The following is a 21,929-nucleotide window of genomic DNA, read 5'->3' as shown; positions in this document are numbered from 1 at the left end:
GAGTAGCCTAGAGAATCAAGGTATATGAATTTTTCATGAAAAACAACAATGACAACAATTGGGAGAGCCTTTTATTTGGCCCAGAGTCCTATTACACTGAAATTCCTAGAAGCCTGAGTAATCTCTCTAAATATATAACAGGAAAATTAATGATTAATGTTTTCAACTGGAAACACATTTGTATCTTTGATGGTATCGTTATGCTTTATAATGAAAAGATGCTGTAAGCAATTTTACTTCCAAGCTGAACAAGCGTGACCAACCTGATGCATACATCATTTCCATATTGAACATGCAACAGATTTTTCTGTTGTGTAATCCCTGTGATCACTATTCAAAGGAACAGGTTCTGTTTGGATCCTGCTTTTTAGCATTAGGGGCTGTATGACTGAACCCCTGACTGTCAGTGGCCAGAATTATTTGGCTTTTGCAGTTCCCAAGATTCCTTACTGCTTATGGTCTCTTACACATGCCAGTGGATGTCTTTGAACAAATTAGAGGCAACCAATGCAGCTGTAAGAAAAGTGACACGGTAGGGATCGTAAGAGGAAAGGAAAGCATTCTTTCTTGTTTTCTATGTGTGAAAATGATAGTTCCACGCAAAAGCAGCGTGTACTGTGTGAAGGCAGGGTGAAGTTTCAAGCATAGTGAGTTCCTTGCATTAGGTGTTTTAATCCAGGCAGGCAGCTGTTTAAGAAACCATACTGCAGACTGCAGAGTTCACTCACAGACTATCAATTTCCAAGTAGCTGCAGCAACTACAGAGCTGGAAGAATCACAGTTGAGGTGTAATGGTGCTAGATCAAAGGACCAAAAGACGGTCTTTAAACTTTGCCAGGGATAGGAAATGGGCTGAGAGTGGTGAAAGCTTCACTCTTGGAGGACATCTTCTATGTACTTAAACTGGATTAAGAAGATCCCTATTACCAAGGTAGCCCCAGAAAAGTTGAAGGGAACCAAATGCTCCCAGGAGGACTCATAGATCTTTGCTGTTCTGATGAATCCATCTTGCCCTTCAGAGTTTAAACCTCTTACTTGATTTTGACATCCTGAAAATGTTGAACATGTCACAGCTCCGTCTAGATGGCTACTGTCACCATTCCTTTGCCTTTTGATATTCCAGGTTGACAGTATAAGTCTGGGGTCCATCTCGGTAAGGAAGGTCATTGACAAACATAAAAAGGAAGAAAATCGGTGTGTGGGGTGGTTTTCCCTCAGAAGATTGAAAAAGTGGCCTTTTACAACTTGGCTTTTTGTTCCCTCAAATTAATACTATTCTTTTGAATAATAGGGGTATCTTGCCGGCTTAGTTGGTAGAATGTGTGACTCTTGATCTTGGGGGTTCTAAGTTTGAGCCCCACACTGGGTGTAGAGATTACTTAAAAATAAGATCTTAAAAAAAAGGAATATGATTTCACTCACTTTCTTTTAGATGGCAAGTGAAAGCCAATTAATGTTTGTGATTTGGGATAGATGAAAGCCAAGGACATGGGGGCAAAATTAGGCTCAATGGTTATTATAGCTTTGATCACTCTTCCTTGCTAATCTTTATTCTTCATTTTGGCAGAAAGGAAAGGACTTTGGATATTTTCCCAGAGATGCAGTCCAGATTGAAGAGGTGTTCATATCTGAGGAAGTTCAGATATCAACTAAAGTGAGTATTAATAACATTTCTGTTGTTAATTGAATTTAAAATTTCTTGGCTAAAGCAGTTTTCTGTAGTATAAGTGTCCATTGGTTAAGTATCTTGTATAGTGAATACATAAAATAGTTGGTCTGAGAACTCACTCTAGGAATAGTTTGAGTATGTGAATAAAATTAGGTAAGACAGAATTGATGACAGGCATACTGCTTTCTGAAAAATTTACAGACAGGTAGTAGAGTGAAGTGGTTAAGAGCATCATGGATTCTGGACTGAGTTCAAAGCCTGACTGTGGCCTTGTATGCCTTAATTTTCTAATCTGTAAAATGAGGATGATGATTATAATATAGTGCTACTTTTTAAACTTATTGGGGAAAGATGAACATATGTAAAGTATATAGAACAGCACTTAGTAAGTGCTATATAAGTATTAGATATTATTACTAATGTTATTATCCCATTGGGACAAAATTTATTTCTCATCACTCTCTCTAGGTCTCATAACTGTACAATTTCTTTTTTCTGTTGAGTTTTAAATGAACTTGATAATGTTGGGTTTGATAATGTTGGGCTTGATAATGAGAAAAGGAATCAGAAAGTGACTTTTCAATATGTAAATTTGATTAGCCCATTTAATTCAGATTCCAGGTAAAGGCAACTTACCTTAAATAAGGTCAATGTGAAGTGAGTTAGCCTAGTCAAGAAAACTATTATCTGGCTCTTTCCCATCATAAATTCTGGGATTAACAGTCAATTTAATGTATAATTGCTGGTCCTGTCAGTTTTATCTCCAAAATATATATGGACTATATTGTCTTCTTGTCATTTTCACTCTCCCTCTACCACTAATCCAAGGTCTCATCATCTCTTGAACATGCCAAACACTTTCCTAGCCCAGAGACCTAAACAGGCTGCTCCTTCTGGTTCAAATGCTTTCCCCAGGTTCTTCACTTAGCTAGTTCCTTCTTATTCTTTACATCGCCATGTAAACATAAGTGCCTCAGAAAAGCCTTCCATGATGATCTTCGTGGAACTACTGCATCTTAATCACAGATTCCTCTTTATTTCCTCCATAGCACTTACCACAATTCATAATAACTTTTTTCCTTTTGTTGACTGTAGAATTTCAGCACCTAGCACAGTGTATAGCATATAGTAAGCATACAGAAGCCCTACATTCTTAGGTCAAGTTCCCTGGGAAATAGACTCTGAGGTAGACCTTTACACCCAAGAAGTTTACTGGGGTGTAATACTCTTAGGAATAACACTTGTGAGAGACCAAAAGAAAAAGCAGGATTGCACAGAGAAGTTGAACTGTGATGCAGTTGCAACAAAGGTCTCAGTTGATTCCATAAGGAACTCTGAACCTGGGATGGCCTTTCAGAGTTGCCTTGAATAGAGACAAGGTGTTGGGTCTTTTTACCCTTACATTACTGGCTCATCTAGGGTAGTGTAACTTGGGCCAGGTTAGGCTAGTGTTTACTACAGACAGTTACTATTCTAAGCACTTCATTCATTTAATCCTCACAACACAACACCCCTATAAGATAGGTACTGTCATTATCCTCATTTTATGGATGAGGAGATTGAGGCATAGAAAGGTCATATAATTCACCCAAGTTCCCAGAGCTAGTAAATGGCAGGGTCAGGATTTAAACGCAGACAGTTGGCTCCAGAGTCTGTTCCCAATCACATACTATACTGCAGTGCCTAAAACATTGTAAAATTTCAGTTTTGAAGTTTACTTTTTAAAAATTCTGAACTTTATTCTCATTTCATAATGATCATATCCAAAGAGCAGCACATCTCACTGTTTCATACCTTCAGATTAAAAAATAATAAGTTTGGGGCACCTGGCTGGCTCAGTTGGTAGAGCATGCAACTCTTGATCTCCAGGTCATGAGTTCAAGCCCTACATTGGGTGTGAAGCCTACTGAAAATAAAATTAAAAAAAATATTAACTTCACCATTTTTCTTCTTGATGATCTGGTTGTTCTGTGAGATGAACAAGAGGATTCCCCACCGCAATTGGCCATATACAGTGTTCAATAAAAGAAGTCTAAATGTTGTAGTGCAACTTTTTTTTTTTAAAGATTTTATTTATTTGACAGAGATAGACACAGCGAGGGAGGGAACACAAGCAGGGGGAGTGGGAGAGGGAGAAGCAGGCTTCCCGATGAGCAGGGAGCCAGATGCGGGGCCGATGCGGGGCTCAATCCCAGGACCCCGAGATCATGACCTGAGCCAAAGGCAGCCGCCCAACGACTGAGCCACCCAGGCAACTTTTAACAAGGCCTTCATGCTTTAGAATCTCTGGGCTGTCTGAGCGGTCACCATGTGCTGTGAAACTCCCCTCTCTCAAATCACCACACAGCTGCATGTGTCTGGTTAGTGTACTCTTAAAAGAAGCAAGATTTTGTGGACCTGTATGCCTTTTCATCAAGAGTTTATTTCCAGAATATAGTCAAAGCCTTGATTTTTCATTTAGATTTATATCATTGACCCTGAGTCAGTTGTGATATAAATGTTTGAGATTAGGAGATCTGATTTTAGTTTTTGTTGTGCTGCATAGTCATCTATTTTAAGTGATTTAGGGAGAAACAAGGAATTTTAGTATATTTATGTCAATCAATTTTTCTCTTGTAGGAATCTGATTTTCTTTGTCTTCTTGGAGTAAGTTACACATTTGAAAATGAAGACAGTGAATTAAACAATGATGATGGCAAAAATATATGTCCATATGAAGAAGATAAAGACCAAAAATCTAGTGTATATGAAAGTGACTTTCAGACAGAATCTGGATTTTATTCAACTTCTGAAAGTACTTTGTTTGAAGATCGGTTTCCAGAATCGGAAGCTCCTGAAGATGTCAGAAGTACTAGTGAATCAAAAGACTGGGAAGCAGTGGAAGCTGGAAGTATGGAAGAGGATTATGTTCCAGAAGTGGATCACATCCCACCATCCTCGCCTGAAGTGACAGGATGGTTTGGATTTGGAAGGGAACTAGCTGAAGGAAAGGCTTTGGAATCAGTTATTGAACCTCTACAAGAAAGTTCATTTCAAAGTAGAAAAATAGCAGGAGAAGAGGAGAATGACCTAGAGGAATTAAATAATGATGAACCCCAAACAGAACAAAAGCAAGAACCTGAATTGGAATTCAATTCAGTGCCAAAGAAACAGTCTGAACTAGGTTCTGAGTCAGAGAACATTATCAGTCCTGAAGCTACTAGTTGGTTTGGGGGTGGTTTTAAAAGTTATTTAGGTTTTGGAGGTGAGTATACAGGGCTTGAATTATTGTCCAAAGAAAGCGATCCACCACTACAAGATGTTCCTAATTCCTTATCATCTGAGGAAGAACCCACAGTTCCATGCACAGAAATATTAACAGAAAAAGAAGACACAATCGTCAATGATACCTCAATTCTCAAGCCAAGTTGGTTTGATTTTGGTTTTGGTATGCTAGGCTTTGTATATAACAATGAAGATAAAATTATATCAGATGATGGAAAAAGTGAAGAAGGAAGTGGAGGAGATAAACATGAACGTCTTCCAACAAGTAAATTTGACCCTGATAAGGAACAAGAAATAAAAACAATAGAAATTATGGAAGCTGAAGAGCAAGTAGGAAAGGAAAGAGCCCTAGAGAAAACAGATGATTCTGATACCTTACCATATTTTAAAAAGTTTTTATATAATTGGAACTTCCAGGACATTCCAAAGGAAACAGAATTGCAATTTTCCAAACAGATACAGGATGAAAATAATGTAATTGAAAATGATGAAACAGAAGAATTTTCAGCTGAAAATTATCACACAGATAATATGGAAGTTATGATGCTGAAAAGCAGATCCAGTCCATCAGGTTTGTATAAAATATCTATAATTTTATTTATTAATTTAATTTATTTATTTGACAGAGAGAGAGGGAGAGTGCACAAGCAGGGGAGCAGCAGAGGGAGAGGGAGAAGCAGGCTCTCTGCTGATCAGGGAGCTCAGGACCCTGGGATCATGACCTGAGCGGAAGGCAGACACTTAACCGACTGAGCTACCCAAGCGCCCCTAATATAATTTACTTTTTTAAACATAATTTATTTTTATCAGTACAAATCGGATAAAAAAGTCCAGAAATCCATGTTTCTCAGTATACTCAATAATTAACAACAACCTTATCAACTACCCTTTTATTAATTTCTGGTTTACTCTGGGACTTAGATCTTAATATTATAAAATAAAATACTACGGAAGAAAGAATGGAGATACATAGCTGTTCCAAGAAGATCTTAATGTAGCTTACAATATATTTTTATTTATATTGAAGTAGTATATGTTAACAGGTTTAAAAATATAAATAGTACTAAGGCTATTTTTTTCTTTTTTTTTTTAAGGATTTTATTTATTTATTTATTTGACACAGAGAGACACAGTGAGAGAGGGAACAAAGCAGGGGGAATGGGAGAGGGAGAAGCAGGCTTCCTGCTGAGCAGGGAGCCTGATGCGGGGCTCCATCCCAGGACCCTGGGATCATGACCTGAGCCAAAGGCAGATGCTCAAACAACTGAGCCACCCAGGTGCCCCAAGGCTATTTTTCTTTTTAAACAAAAGCAATTTCTGTTCCCTGTGTCCATCTCTACTCTAACCTTTCTTCCAGGGACAGTAATTTCTTTCTTTCTTTTCTTTTCTTTTTTTTTTTTTTGAAGCAAATTTCTTTTAGTATTTATATTTTCTAAATATTTCTTTATATTGTTCTGCTTTGATTTATATTAGATGATGTCCATTGACTTTATATTTTGGTAAATGAGGATTTCTTTCTGCTCATTTACATTAACTTTTTAGCTCATTAACACCTTCCCAGTATAACTATATTTGAATGGTTTTCTCTCAATTCTGGGAGCTCAAGAGTAGGCAATGGAAGAGGGCAGAGTATCAGAGGATACTTCTAGATCTAGATGTCTAGGTATCTAGTAATTCCTATGATTAAAAACCTGTGGATTCTATTTTTTTTTTTAAGATTTTATTTATTTGAGAGAGAGAGAATGAGAGAGAGCACATGAGAGGGGGGGAGGGTCAGAGGGAGAAGCAGACTCCCTGCCAAGCAGGGAGCCCGATACGGGACTCGATCCAGGGACTCCAGGATCATGACCTGAGCTGAAGCAGTCACTTAACCAACTGAGCCACCCAGGCGCCCATGGATTCTATTTTAAGTAAAGAATTATATAACATGACTTTCCCACATCTCCATTCTGATGTCTCTCTGATGGACAGATTAGGAACTCTGCAAATATTGCCCAATAATACAGGAATGATTGAACCCTAGAATAACAGATAGCCTTTCACAAGAAGAGATCAACAGTGTTGCAAACTCAGATGAAAACACATTTATTTCCATCAGAAATGGTTGATTTTCTTGAATTTCCAGAAGAACTATATGTCATTTCTTAATATGCTCCAAAAGTGAACTCTTTACTTAATTAATATCCTTAACCAGAATGTATACTTAGATTCTGCCCCTTTTCTAAATGAGAAAGGTGTAGGTGTAATGCTTTTTAATGACTAAAAATATTAAAGACCTAGATTGCCAAAGGCAAAGAGGAAATTATTTTGTTCTACACTTGTTAGATCCTAAAGGAATATTTATGAAAAAGCAGATAAGAGTAATTGGGAAGAATAAGTGAGACTAAAATAAAGCAAAACAGGGCGCCTGGGTGGCTCAGTTGGTTAAGCGACTGCCTTCGGCTCAGGTCAGGGTCCTGGAGTCCCAGGATCGAGTCCCACATCGGGCTCCCTGCGGCAGGGAGTCTGCTTCTCCCTCTGACCCTCCCCCCTCTCATGCTCTCTCTCTCTCTCTCTCAAATAAATAAATAATCTTTTAAAAAAATAAAAATAAATAAATAAAGCAAAACAGTATCAGGCCCAGAAATAGAGAAGTTTCAAAATACAGACATATGAAAATATTTGGAGCATGTATAGAAACTCAAGGACAGCCTGAATATCACTTACGTAGAATTTATTTATTATTTCATATAGTAATGCTAAGAGAATTTCTAAATATGGAAATTTCAAGAACAGTCAAATGAGAATAGGGCATTTATGCAATTATAACTAGTTTTGAGGGACTTTCATGAAAATATTCAGAAATTACTCTGTTTCTAAAAACGATATGTCATTCTATACAAAGTATATTATTCCAAAATATTATGATATTAATTAAATGGAAAATGACCTGGGGTCATGTAAAATTTGTTTTTAAAAATAAATACTAAAAGAAATTCAGATAAAGCCACAGGCCCTATTTTTTTGGCTATTGGAGAAATAGCTACAACAGCCAAAATTTTCAGATAATTTCAGCAAATCTTTTAGGAAATAGCAAATGAAAATTTGCCTTAATCAGAAAGAGTGCATAAAAAAATGAATTACTGATCTTAAATCATATTTATGAAAGGCTGAGACCCAAGATAACCAGATTTACAGAAAAACTAATATACTGATATAGGTATTTACAAAACAGATAAATTAGGGAACAATTATTTTTATTACAATATTAGTAACTATTTTACAAAAGGACTCCAATTGAACTTATTTAAATAATGAGTTTCCCAAGTACAGTTAAATATGAAAAGTTCCTCATTATTTTATTTGACTTAAAATTCTGTTTATAAACAATTGTAAGAAAGGCATATCTGAGGTGCCTGGGTGGCTCAGTTGGTTAAGCGACTGCCTTCGGCTCAGGTCATGATCCTGGAGTCCCGGGATCGAGTTCCACATCGGGCTCCCTGCTCAGCAGGGAGTCTGCTTCTCCCTCTGATCCTCCCCCCTCTCATGCTCTCTCTCTCTCATTCTCTCTCTCAAATAAATAAATAAAATCTTAAAAAAAAAAAAGGCATGTATGTATCTAAGGTAAATCTTAAAGCTTAGGTTTAAGTCATGTGAAAATAATACCCTGAAATTAATTTAATTAATTAAATATAAAAATACTATAGGAAGTATTAATTTTTCTTAACATATGTATTTATTTTAAATGCAGTTAAAACGATATTTTATCAAGGATTTTATTTATTTGTGAAAGAGAGAGAGACAGAGAGAGCACGAGTTGGGAAGAAGGGACAGAGGGGGAGGAAGAAGCAAGCTCCCCTCTGAGCAGGGAGCCCAACATGGGGCTTGATCCCAGGACCCTGAGATCATGACCTGAGGTGAAGGCAGACGGTTAACCATCTGAGCCACCCAGGCCCCCTGATGCTCATTTTTAGCTTTGATGTCCACAGGGGGCATTATTAAATTACTGATATGTGTTTGCTTACTTGGGACTTTCATCTTTTGAACAATGCCAAATAAATGACAGCATCAAAGTGCTATGTTAAATTTGTAATTGAAAGTGCAAAATTAGACACTGAATAATTCTCTTATTAATTGTTAATCCTGCTCTTCAGAACTGCACTGATACTTTCCTATCCTTATCTTAAAAAGTAACTGAGAAGTAAATCCCAGTTTACCTGAATACTATACTTCAGGCTAGGACTGGTTAAAACTTTTTTTTCCCCCTTTAACTCTGATTAGTTAATTCAATCAAATGATCAGTTTAAACTATGTTTGAAAATTGAATTGTCTTAAAATAAATGGCTATTTGATATGGTATGCACATGAATATATGATACAATAATACAAATGTGGGAAATTTTGACATGGTTCAAATTAAAAATTTTTCAATTAATTTTGGGGAAGGATAATCCTTTTTATTTTTGTTTTTTATTTTATTATTATTTTTTAGGATTTTATTTATTTATCTGAGAGAGAGAGAGAACACAAGCGGGGGAGAGGGGCAGAGAGAGAGGGAGGAGCAAACAACCCACTAAGTAGAGAGTCCAACTTGGGGCTGGGTCCCAGGATCCCCAGATCACGATCTGAGCCCAAATCAGATGCCCCGGATAATCCTTTTTATTTTATTTATTTATTTTTTTAAAGATTTTATTTATTTATTTGACAGTGAGAGACACAGTGAGAGAGGGAGCACAAGCAGGGGGGAGTGGGAAAGGGAGAAGCAGACTTCCTGCTGAGCAGGGAGCCCTATGCGGGACTTGAACCCAGGACCCTGGGATCATGACTTGAGCTGAAGGCAGATGCTTAACTACTGAGCCACCCACGTGCCCCATGGATAATCCTTTTTAAATGAAGGTTCTCAAAAGATGTGCATATATATTTTCATTCTAAATTTGAACTCAGGTATTTATCATTTAAAGGTATAAATAATTTAAATATTTAATATGTAGCAAAAAATCAGAAAAATCAGGAATATTTTATTTAAATCTCTATCAGCCTTGTTACACTGAAATGCAAAATAAACCTTATATTTTCCTAATGATCATATTATCAATTGGATAATATAAAGTTTTTCTCTGCCACTATAGATTTATGACTTCTGTAAAAAAAGCAGTGATAAGATTTATAAAATCTGGAGTTCCTTCTCAGAAATTTATGGCACTCACTGAAGAATTATGTGAATTTCATGAGATCATCAAATTAAGGAAACATGTATAATTTTGCCTTTGCCAGACACATTCATAGCATAGGAATGAAATCCAAAATATAGTTTACTATTGATTTTAATTTGATTTCTCAGCACAACTTTATGCTGTTATTGGGTCTGAAAGAGAAAATAAGCATATACCTGTGTATACTCATGGAAGCATGTATTTTACTCACAGTTGAATGAGAATATCTTGAAGTTTTTTACTTTTATATTCTACTTACAATGCGTACTGAGCCAACATAAACATACAAAATGTTATTTTAATGCTGTCAGTCTTTGCTTAATTGCTAAAATAACTTAAATAATGATGTAAAGAATATAGTTTGAGGAGTGCCTGGGTGGTTCAGTCGGTTAAGTGGCTGCCTTCAGCTCAGGTCATGATCCTGGGGTCCTGGGATCGAGGCCCACGTCTGGCTCCCTGCTCAGCGGAGAGCCTGCTTCTCCCTCTCCCTCTGCCTGCCACTCTGCCTACTTGTGCTCCCTATCTCTCTGTCAAATAAACAAATAAAATCTTAAAAAAAAAAAAAAGAATATAGTTTGAGCTTACATTATCTATATTTGTTTTATACAACACACTTTAATAAATTAGTAACTAATGTACTTTAAAATATAAAACATTTTATAATTACTAGCCAATAAAGATTGCTCTCAATCATTCAAAATTTTCGCTTGATATAAAAGATGTATCTGATTTTAGGATTTAAAAAGCTTCTATTTATTCACTGTTTCTTCTAATATACCTACTGGATAATATGTTATATAATAATATACTGGAGATGGGATGAAGGGGGAAACAAAGATTGACTTTGAAATTAACAAAACTGGAAGAGAGTGGGAAAAGTACAATACCTGACATTTGATTGGTACCTTGTCATTTTCAAATTTGTTTCAAACACCCTAAGCCTATGGGTATCTTTCTGTGCAAATGGCTAATACAGTTTCTTTGGAAGTGGGTGGTTCTTCCATCTTTGGAGCAATCTCATTTAAAGTTTGAGAGAGACAGTGCCTGGGTGGCTCAGTGGGCTCAGCGTCTGACTTCAGCTTGATCATGATCTCAGGGTCCTGGGATTGAGGCCCATGTCAGGCTTCGCACTCAACAGGGAGTCTGCTTCTCCCTCTTTCTCTGCCCCTACCCCTCTCATGCTTGCATGCTCTCTCTCTAAAATAAATAGATAAAATTAAAAAAGTTTGAGTGATAATGGCTTTTATATTTAACAGTACATACTGGCAAATATGTGTTGTAGATATGCATGATCCAGTGGACTAGATTGCAGAACTTGGAAATTGATTGCTGTAAGTTTTAATATTGCCTTTCTTTGTGTAACTGGCTCAGTTTGTTCTACCTATTAAATAGAAAGGTGGTTATGTAGGCTATGATTACACTGCTTACAACAACTACTGTGGATATGGTGATTACAGCAACCAGCAGAGTTGTTATGGGAAAATATCCAGGCGAGGTGATCATCAAAATAGCTACTGATCATACTAAATTATTCCATTTGCAACTTATCCCCAACATGTGGTGAAACAGTGTTTTCCAATCTGAAGATTCATTTGAAGGTGGCTCTTGCCACCTGCTCATAGCAGTTCAAACAATTTTTTGTATCAAGTCCCCGAATGGAAGTATCACGTTGAGTCCCTCTAAAGTTTGATTCTGAGTTCTCATTAAAAGAAATTTGCTTTCATTGTTTTATTTAATTGCTATGCTTCTGAATCAATTTGTGTTTTATGTCCCTTCAGTATTGTAAAGCAAGTCTTGTGTTAAAAGCCCTGTGTTATAGTGTCATGATGTTGTAGTGTCTTACTGGTTTTTTAATAAATCCTTTTGTATAAAAAAAAGGTAGGCTGTAGATACTGTAAATAATATTGATCATTTTGACTCTTTCTGGTTATCTAACAGATAAAGTAGGAATAATCTATCTTACCAATTTTCTTGAATGGCAGGGATATATATATATATTTGCAATGGCAATTAAATATTACACTTTCTTGGGTAATAAATGTGTTTTTTTTTTAAAGATTTTTTATTTATTTATTTGAGAGAGAGAGAATGAGAGAGAGAGCACATGAGAGGGGGGAAGGTCAGAGGGAGAAGCAGACTCCCTGCCGAGCAGGGAGCCCGATGCGGGACTCGATCCAGGGACTCGATCCAGGGACTCGATCCAGGGACTCGATCCAGGGACTCCGGGATGATGACCTGAGCCGAAGGCAGTCGCTTAACCAACTGAGCCACCCAGGCACCCGGTAATAAATGTTTCTAAGAGGAATGAAATCCTATAGAGAGCTATTTAATGTCTTGCTCTTAGTCATAAGCTTATATAGCACAACAGAGTTGTTGACAGTTATGTATTTTTAAATAGTTTTTAGGACAAAAAGGCAATGTAGAGAATAGAATTGTATACAGCTTTAAAAATTCTTCCTTGGTAAAAGAATAAAAGAAAGGCATTGTGTAGGCTGAATAATGACCATTCAAAGATGTTCATGTCTTAATTCCCAGACCCTGTGACTATGTTACTTGACATGGCAAAAAGGACCTGCAGATATGATTAAATTAAGCAGCCTCAGATGGAGAGAGTATCCTAGTGGGCCCACTGTAATCACAAGGTTTGTTAAAGGTGGAAGGAAGGAGGGTCAGAGTAAGGGAGAGGTTAAAAGATGCTGCAGTGCTATCTTTGAAAATGAAAGAAGGGGCCATGAGCTAAGGGATGTAGGTGGCCTCCAGAAGGCAGAAAAGGCAAGGAAATAGATTCTCCTCTAGAACCTACAGAAGGACTACAGCCTTGCCAACACCTTGGTTTTGGGACTTTTGATCTCCAGAACTCTAAGAGAATATATTTGTATTGTTTAAGTCACTAAGTGTGTGGTAATTTATTACATTAGCAGTAGGAACTAATGCAGGCTGCAATTTATGTTTTAGTGGATTCTTTCCATAAAAACGTGTCACAATGACCACAGAAATTCAAAGAATGGCCTGCCTAGAAAACAAAAGGGAAGCCCACAACAAAGCAAGTATTAAACGAACTCCAGGGGTGCCTGGGTGGTTCATTTGGTTGAGTGTCCAACTCTTGGTTTCTGCTCAGGTCATGATCTCATGGATTGTGGGATTGAGCCCTGCATGGTGCCCCATGTGGAGCCCTGTGCGGGACTCCCCGCTCAGCAGGGAGTCTGCTTGAAGATTCCCTCCCTCTGCCTTTCCCCCAGTGCACACGCATGCTCTTTCTCTCTCTTTAAAATAAATAAATCTTAAAAAATAAATGAACATTTCTAATTTTATTTGCAGATATGGCTTCTAAAATAGAGTCACCCGGGAGAATTCATAAAGAAGTACATTTCAAAACTCCATCTTCTAAAAATGATGATGAAAAATCAAAAACATCACTAGGTACTGAAGGATCTACTCAGGTGGAAATAGACAGATCTGTGGAAAATACCCTCCCAAATAGTGAAACAGTTTCAACTGATTACTTTTTGTCTTCTCAAGAAGGTAAAAGAAAAAAAAGTTATTTGTTTTCTAATGCAGCAATTAAGGAAGAAATTAGATTCAAAAGTTACATCACATTGTTAACTTATTTTTATTTATAAATTGACAGAAGATGCTTCTGAGTATCAGATTCTGAAATATTTATTTCAAATTGACATTTGTGATTTCATGAATTCTGCATTTTCATCAATTATAATTCTTACAAAAAGGGTAAGTTGACCTTTTAAATCTTTTGCAATAATTTTATCTATTTTTCTAAATATAGGAGTAGTTGAAAATGATGTTTGAGTGAATCCTCCCTATGCAAATGTTACATAATGTTTCTCTTTCCATAAAATCTTGCCTGTACGATTTCTCTTACATGAATGTTTTGTTGCATGGATATTGTTAAGGATTTTTTTTAAAGATTTTATTTATTCATTCGAGACACAGATTTAGAGAGAGCAAGAGCATGAGCAGGGGGAGAGGCAGAGGGAGAGGGAGAAGCAGACTCCCTGCTGAGTCAGGAGCCTGATGTGGGGCTTGGTCCCAGGACCCTGGGATCATGACCTAAGCTGAAGGCAGACGCTTAACCATCTGAGCCACCCAGGTGCCGCTGAAGGATTTTTTTTTAACCTTTCCTTAAGTTTTGTTGATCTTCAGCATTTTTTTTTTCTATTTTCTTCCCTTTTTTTCATATCAGGGAAAATTATGCTAAATGAATTAACTTGGAAATAATATGAGCTAAAATGAATCTTAAGCACATCTTATTAATATCTGAATGACAGCTGTGATCTCAAAATGGTGTATTGTGAGAATCCTACAAAAGCAACTAATATCTCAAAATTTAACCAAGCCATAGCTAAAATTCCAAAATCTGTCCATTTTTTATTGTAAATCCTATTAAATCCTATCTCATTTATTGTAAATGAGATATTGCCAAGGACTTAGCTATAGTGCTTTACACAGAAGGCCTTTTACAAATGTTATTTCCTTTTCTTATCTACTCCTAACATATAAATAATTGAAGAAGCACTTTTATCTTCTTACTTACTTTTTAAGGTGAAATTTACCAGTGGCTGCTTTAAGGAGCTTACTCTAGTTGGAGGACACAGGCAAAAAAAAAGCAGTAGTTATAATACAGTGCTGTAATAGCCATAGGATGCTACTAATAGACTGATCAGCCTACTGATGCCCTAGAAGACTGACTGGAAGTGGTAGGTAGATGGGGAAGAGGGGCCTGGGAAACTGTCTCAGAGGAGATCATACTTACCTTGAAGGAAGAGGAGGAGTTAGCCAGACAAAGAAAGGATCGGCATTCTAGGTGGAGGAGAGACCATTTTTTTGGTGAACTATAAGCAATTCAGTTTGACTGAATATAGGATGATAATGAAGATTATACAGGGATTGAATCAAGAATAGCTTCTAATGTTATAATAGGAAGTTGAACTCTATCTTGTAGATAATGGGGCACTACTGAAGAATTTTAAGCAGGGAGTAAAATGAAAAAGTTTCATTTATAAAGTCTGTCTGTCAATATTATCAAATAAGGATTTAACAGGTAAAGACCAAAGGCAGGTATGGTCAAGAAGTTATTGCATTAGCTTAGGAAATAAATGGTGAAGGTCTAAATCAGGGTATATAAACTCAAATGAAATGAATGAAGCATAGGTAAAGAGAACTGTAACCAACAGAGTGTGTATGCTTTCTCCAAAGGATGTAGCTACTATTTACCTTTAGCTTGGTTTTGCCAGATCTTTTGATATTTCAAGAAAAGTTGGAAATCTGTATATTTTGTGTGAAATCTCTTGATTTTGAGTGCTGGCAAATATTCAGATTAAAAAGAAATACCATACAGGTCAGACAAAATGTTCTGTGGATGAAGTTTGGCCCCCTAGCCATCTTTTTTAACCTTTGGTCTAATAGCTGATGGTGGTTATTAAAATGATTGGAAGGACAAACTAGACAGATCTTTTGTAGATAGAATTCATTGGATTTAATGATTGATTGAATGTAGCATGGAGAGGAAAATAGAAAAGTGAGGATAACTTACCAGGTTTCTAGCTTGGGTGACCAGGTATATGGTGGTGTCTGTGATAAGAGTCTGTGAAAACTGGGCTTAATAACATATATTATTTTGCTTTCAGAGACTCCCTCTTCACTTTATTTCTTTGCTAAGGTTCTAGAGAGTTGATATTACCTGGCAAATAAGCCCAGAGAAGTGATTAACTTACCCTGTACGATTTATTCTTTTTTTTTTTAAAGATTTTATTTATTTGACACAGAGAGAAAGAGAGAGAGAGCAGGAACACAAGCAGGGGGATTGGGAGAGGGAGAAGCAGGCTTCCTGCCGAGCAGGGAGCCCGATGTGGGACTCGATCCCAGGACCCTGGGATCATGACCTGAGCTGAAGGCAGAGGCGTAATGACTGAGCCACCCAGGCGCCCTGTACGATTTGTTCTTAAAGACACTGATTAAAAACTTTACTTAGAAATCTGCTCCATCATAGGAGAAAATAAAAACCAGTAAGAATGATGATTATAAAAAGTCATAATAAAACTTTCAATGACCCATGGAATTAGTTGTATACTGGTATGTCCTACTGACACATCCCTGTCAACCCTTCCACCACAAATTATACTAGTGAAGTTACTAAATTAAAAAATAATAATAATTTATTAATCAGTATGTCACATTCACCTCTCATATAAAGTGCTTATTTAATAAAGGCTATGAAGTATGTTTATTTTTGTGGACTCAGTAAATATGGTCAAACACATTTTACTTTAACCATTTTGGTTGAAATTTTTTAGACATGGGAATATTGAATTTAAATTTATGGTAATTATCTTGTGACCTTGGAAAGTTACTTATTCTGGAGGGCAGTCTCAGGTTTAAAACTCTAACATCAGAAGCTGAGACTAGATGACAGGCTGCTGGTCAAAACTGACTTGTGCATTGTTTAAAAAATTAAGAACCGGTTACCAACATTTAAAAGGTGAGTTCATAACAAAAATCTGAATTTCTGGGTTCTCTTGAAAAAGTAGAAGACTGTAATATATAGTCTCCCATTTTCATATGGCAACAAGAAGCTCAAGGAATAGTACTTGTATTGAATAGACATGAATTCTTCATTTCCCTTCATTTATTTCATCTGTATGGCCTCTATAGGGCTTTAAGTTCATAATGTTTGGACTAAATGTTCTGAAGAATTCCTGCCAGACCTAGAATTTTAACAATATTAGTGCATCTACTAAGCTCCCATAATATAGCTTTGAATAGTTGCAGTAAATGGAAAATCTGAGCAATTTTCCAGTTAAATTTAGGTGAAAAGATTTCCTTTTCTTCTGCCTAAATGTTTCAGGTAATTGTTTCTATTTGCTAGTAATTTCAGTTAGATTTTTATACAACATACTTTCTTTGAATTGTTTAAGTAATAGGAATTAATACTACTTTTTATCTACTTTATAATTGAGGAAGCTCTTTGAGTTCTAACATTTATCTATTCTTAATTAGAATGCTTCATTTATATGTGAAATTAACCAAGGAAATTACCTAGCTCTTGTTCAACAGGTAACTCCTGATTCAATATGTTCTGAGAACAACTCTTACATCACTAGTACAGAGAATGAAAGTGTGGCTCAGCATGTTTGGTTTTCTTCCAAAGGACTGGATCCTGTAGCCCATGACATTGCCTGTTTAATTAAATGGGCGTAACTAGTACCTACAGCTTTGCAACAGGGCCCTTCATAAGGGAAATCAGTTTCTAGGCTGTGGACAAGGTTTACTGGTTAGCATGTTTCAGTGTTCTTTGATGCCTCCTAGTAGCTGTCACTAACAGCATTTGTTCTCCATTTCCCTTAAAGCAGGTCTATATAAGACAGCAAAATCCCTTATCTACTTGAGAACAATCTTTGAATATCTTTTACATGGTAAAAATCATGTATTCTATATGAATTGACTATAGAATAAAACATTCAATTTAATTTTTATCAGTTATCAAATTCAGGATGTCTCTTTTCAATTGTAGATTTTTATGAGGGTAGTAATGTATATGATATTTTAGAAAAAAGCCATATTTAATCAGGAGTGACGGCCATGAAATTGGATTCTGTGTTGGTAGTCACAACTCCACCTACAGCACCCCTTAACCACGCAAGTGTCAAAACAGGATCACAATCTGTGTGGAAACAGGAGTGTATCAGATGTATGAGAATCTGAAATCTTTCTCAAGAATATGAGGTGCTTAGTAGAACTTTATTTACACGTTAAGATATTTTAACATGAACTTTTTAAAAAATGGAACTGAACGATCTAGAGGAAGAGGTAAGTTTCTATATGACTAGTAAGTGTACAGAAGAGAAATTAGGTTTGAATTTTGCACTGAGTTGAAGTTTTACTGTGTTTTTATTGGGGAATCTTTTAGATTTTTAAAAATTTTCATTCATTATTTTGTCTTTAATCTATGTTTTTATATTTGGAATGGTAATTATTGAAAAATTGGAAAAGGGCACAGACTGCCTTAGGGTGGGCAAAAGGATTAAAAAAAAATGTTTTAGGTTATAAATATGTCCTGAAAGCTGAAAATGGTTCTAGAGTTTTCTGAAAATGTTCAGACATTGAAGAATTTTTTACCAATACAATGCTCTACTTGATATATATCGTTCTATGATTCTCTGAAATTTTAAATATAAAATTTGGGTTATGCTTCTGTTTTGACTTTAATAAGGTATTCACATAATATAATTTCAATACACACTGTCCAACATATAGGAATGTTGTGTAATACCTTAAAAATGGAGAAATATTAAGCAATTTCTGCTACGTTTTGATACTGATAGTTCCTGGAAACTCCGCAGGCTGATGTGGCAAAAGAGAGCACTTTGAGTTTTAAACAACTAGGCCCCATTTTGGTCCTAAAAATCAACTGTTGTGAACTTGGGCCTTTTTTAAAATTCTTTTTGGCACAGTTGTTCTGTTGCTGCCAGCATACATTAGGGAAATTTCCTAAGGATTTAAGATTTTGTTCAACTACTGAGTTCTCTTGGGTGATTTGTTTAGGAAGAAGTACCTGCTCCTTTCTGTGTTGCTTCACTGAGGACTTGTAGCAGGCCGAGTTTGTTGCCGATTATTATTGCTGGCAAGGAAGCCTTCCGGGTTATCCTTTACACCTATGTCAGCTACAAGTCTCCCAGGAACAAACCCAGCACTCCATACTTCATTCAACAGATCTAAAAATAGGGTCCTAAATTTAGACCGCAAGGTGCTACTTTTAGCTCCCCTTCTCGGGGGAGAACACCAGTCGCTCAGCCAAGGTCCACAGGGGTTTGCTTTAGCGTTCGGCTAACTAGGAACTCGTGGAATTTAAGGCAGTTCTGCCTAGCGAGTGTCCAGGTAACTTAGGTAGAAGCGAGTAAATCCCTGCAGTCCTCCTCTGGGCAGAGGAGACCCGATCGATGTTCTCTTGCGTGGGAGAGGTTAAACTTTGCCCAAACCACAGCTGACCCGCGACCCCTTCCTGTCCAAAGTCCGGACGCGGTTGGCAGGACGCACCGGCACAGGCCCTGCAGGCCGTTTTCTGGCTGGAATGAAGGCGGCGGCCGGTGTCCTTGGGCCGGCAGCGTCCCCCGGGCTACGCTGGGCGTCAGTGGGGTGCAGATAGGCTCTTGACTGCGAGAGAAAAGCGCTGGGTGCTGGTGCGTGACCTGGCGTCCACCCTTGGGTCGAGGGGCCGTGCCGCGCTCACCCCGCGGGGCTCCACGCCCAGGGGGCCTCCAAGACGAACCTCGCCGCTATCGCGGCCACCCGAAGGGAGGGGGCCCTGAGCCACTGCCCTAGTCTTCTGGGCTGTGCGGCCCACACCACAGCGCAGAGCCTGAGGCCCAATTCCACTGTCTGCCTCGAGCCCCTCGACTTCCCAGGACGGTTGGCTTCGCCAAGTAGAGCGCCGGCCCCTTTAAGGACGCGAGGCAAGGACACGTCGCGCGAAGAAGGAGGGGTAAGTTACCGCGTCCCCGCCTCCCCGCGTCCCCGCCTCCCCGCCGCGGCCTGGCCGAAACCAAATCGGGGGGTAGGCGGTGAGGAGAGGGCAGGTCGCAGGCTCGTGCGGGACGGGCTTGGACCTTCGGATCTTCAGGACGTAGAGCATAACTAGGGGCGAGGCTCTCCGGGTGGGCAGCATTGGACACTTGAGGCCTGTCGGTGCCGTGCCCTCCAGCAACCCCCCGCAGCCGGCTCCGCAGTGGTCTGCTCCGGTTGCCGGGTGCAGGTTTGGGTTCCGGACCGAACGCGGTGTGTTCTCTACTGATTGTTGTGGCTCCGCCAGGCCCTGGCTTCGGCCACTTCAGTTGAGGCAGCCTTGGCGCCATGGAGGCGCCCAGGACGGCCCCTCAGTCGTACTTGGGGCTGGTTCTGGAAGAGCTACGCAGGGTGAGTTCAGGCGCGATCAGGGTTACTTGGCCCAGGGGTCGCAGGAGCCTCCTGGGGAAGGAAGCAGCAGACTTTGGCTTTGCGGTCTGAGCGGCCGTGGTTAGAGGTCCTGAAGCCAGTCCTCACCTGCTGTCGGGCTCCGGCCTGTGTCCGAGGCAGTAGCCAGGTTCGTAGGCTGCTTGGGTGGATTGTGTGTGTGTGTGTGTATGTGTGTGTGTGGTGGAAGGGGATCTGGAGATCCGGAAGGTGAAGAGAGCATTTGCCTAGCGGGATTTTTCAAAGGTGTGTTAAATGTTTTCGGAATCCTGAAACGAATTAGCTTCTCCGTCATGTTACTCGTTTTGAACAGGGGTCAATGACACGTGGTTCTCCCGACTGTGAGAAACTTGAGGACTGATCCTCGGAAATGAATTCCTTTTAGTGATGAAACTTCTCGTTGTCTTGAAAGGACACCTAAGTCTGGACGGGGAGTTGGGATTGTAATTCTGCATTTTCTTGTAATAAAGAATGCTCTTTTGAGATACTTTACCATAAGTGAGATTTGTCTTCGCTTCTTTCTGTGTGTTAATGTAAAAAGATCGTGCTGGTTTAAAAAATCTGGAGATACTGAACTCCCAGCGCTCAAAATGTCTTTAGTTTTTTTTTAAGGTCAGTTTATAACAGGTTGCGTAGATTTTTCTCTCTTAAGTGTTTATGTGTCTTTGTTGACACGTTTAAGGGTATTTATATCCCCGTGCTTTAAAATGTGTGCATTAAAAATCAAAAAAGTCTTTTAAAATATTGGGTCATTTAAGAGGATTGTTTTCTTGTTACCTAAATTAAAAAGTACTGTTGTCATGGTATTCAAGCATTCAACCAAGTGCATCTCGTGATTGTGTGTGTGTGTGTGTGTGTGACAATTCTGTGAGAATTTAAATGGACTGGGTTTGGGCCACTGGTATCATGCTGTCTGTTAAGGGAGAGAAGACAAAAAAATAGTACCAAGTAGAAACTGATGAACTGCTTACCAAAGCATACACAAAATGCTAGGGAAATTGAAGGGTAGGAGAGATTATATTTTCTTGAGTAAACGTTTAGGAAAGCCTTTTCAAGCTAACGGAATAGTTTAAGCAGAGGGGACATGAAACAGCATTGTGTGTGAAGGGAGCTCGCAACCGTTTTACTAGAATACAAAGTAGACTCAGGGAATGACGCGCACAATGATACTTGTTGGAGACGTAAGTAGATTCCAGTCGATGTAGGTGCTGGAGAGCATTTGAAGAATTTCAGTGGTTAGACTTTTGGTTTTAAATAGCTTCTTGATGGTAGCATGTAGGTTAGATGTAAGGAAAACAAAACTAGAAATGGTGTAGGGGAGGGATGACAGAGTAGTCAAGTTAGGGATAAAGAAGAGGGTGCTGAATGGGGAAAATATTTAGTAGCTAAGAGCTAAAATGGGTAGGATTTCGCTGATTGGATGTGAAGGAATCCGGAATGACTGCCAGGTTTCTGGCTATGGCAACCTATTCATTCACAGAGATAGGGTTTATAGGAAGAGAAGCGTATTGTGGAACAAGAGATGATTTTAGATTGTACATATTTCCTTTTCTTTGCTAAAACCTGTAATAACCAAAACTTAGTTTTTATAGGACTGTGAATGAAGAGACACATGGAGAGGGGTAGCCAGATTTTGCAGAACTGTTTCTAGTCCTATAAATGTATCTTTACCTGGATGATTTCTTTGCTAAAAACCACTGTGCTCACCAAATGGGCCTGGGGGCTAGGATGGCACAACACTGTTCTGCTTTAAATTTTTTCTTTTAGTTTAAAAGATTAATTTATTTTTTATTAAACCATAATTCACGTAAGATTCATCCCTTTTTAGTCTCCAATTCAGT

The 21,929-nt window shown here is 38.3% G+C and overlaps 1 protein-coding gene across 7 annotated transcripts in view; it reads left to right on the top strand.

Moving 5' to 3' along the window:
* The window catches only part of MIA2 (MIA SH3 domain ER export factor 2), a 96,582-nt gene that overhangs the window by 4,320 nt on the left and 70,333 nt on the right, over positions 1-21,929 (top strand). For 2 of the 7 annotated variants that reach the window (XM_034992894.1, XM_034992893.1), the window contains exons 3-6: positions 1,568-1,654; positions 4,289-5,504; positions 13,444-13,647; positions 13,754-13,854. In XM_034992894.1, the coding sequence (XP_034848785.1) occupies positions 1,568-1,654; positions 4,289-5,504; positions 13,444-13,647; positions 13,754-13,854 (1,608 nt within the window). Of the gene's footprint in view, positions 1-1,567; positions 1,655-4,288; positions 5,505-13,443; positions 13,648-13,753; positions 13,855-16,331; positions 17,950-19,528; positions 19,622-19,684; positions 20,053-21,929 lie in introns of those variants that run through there. The other 5 variants (XM_034992899.1, XM_034992897.1, XM_034992898.1 and 2 more) reach the window with 3 other exon arrangements.

The sequence above is a fragment of the Mirounga leonina genome, unplaced genomic scaffold, assembly GCF_011800145.1.
Source record: "Mirounga leonina isolate KUSES-001 unplaced genomic scaffold, KU_Mleo_1.0 Mir_82, whole genome shotgun sequence".
NCBI lineage: Eukaryota > Metazoa > Chordata > Mammalia > Carnivora > Phocidae > Mirounga > Mirounga leonina.
The sequence above is the reverse complement of the archived record's forward strand: the minus strand, read 5'-3'. Positions and strand labels throughout refer to the sequence as shown.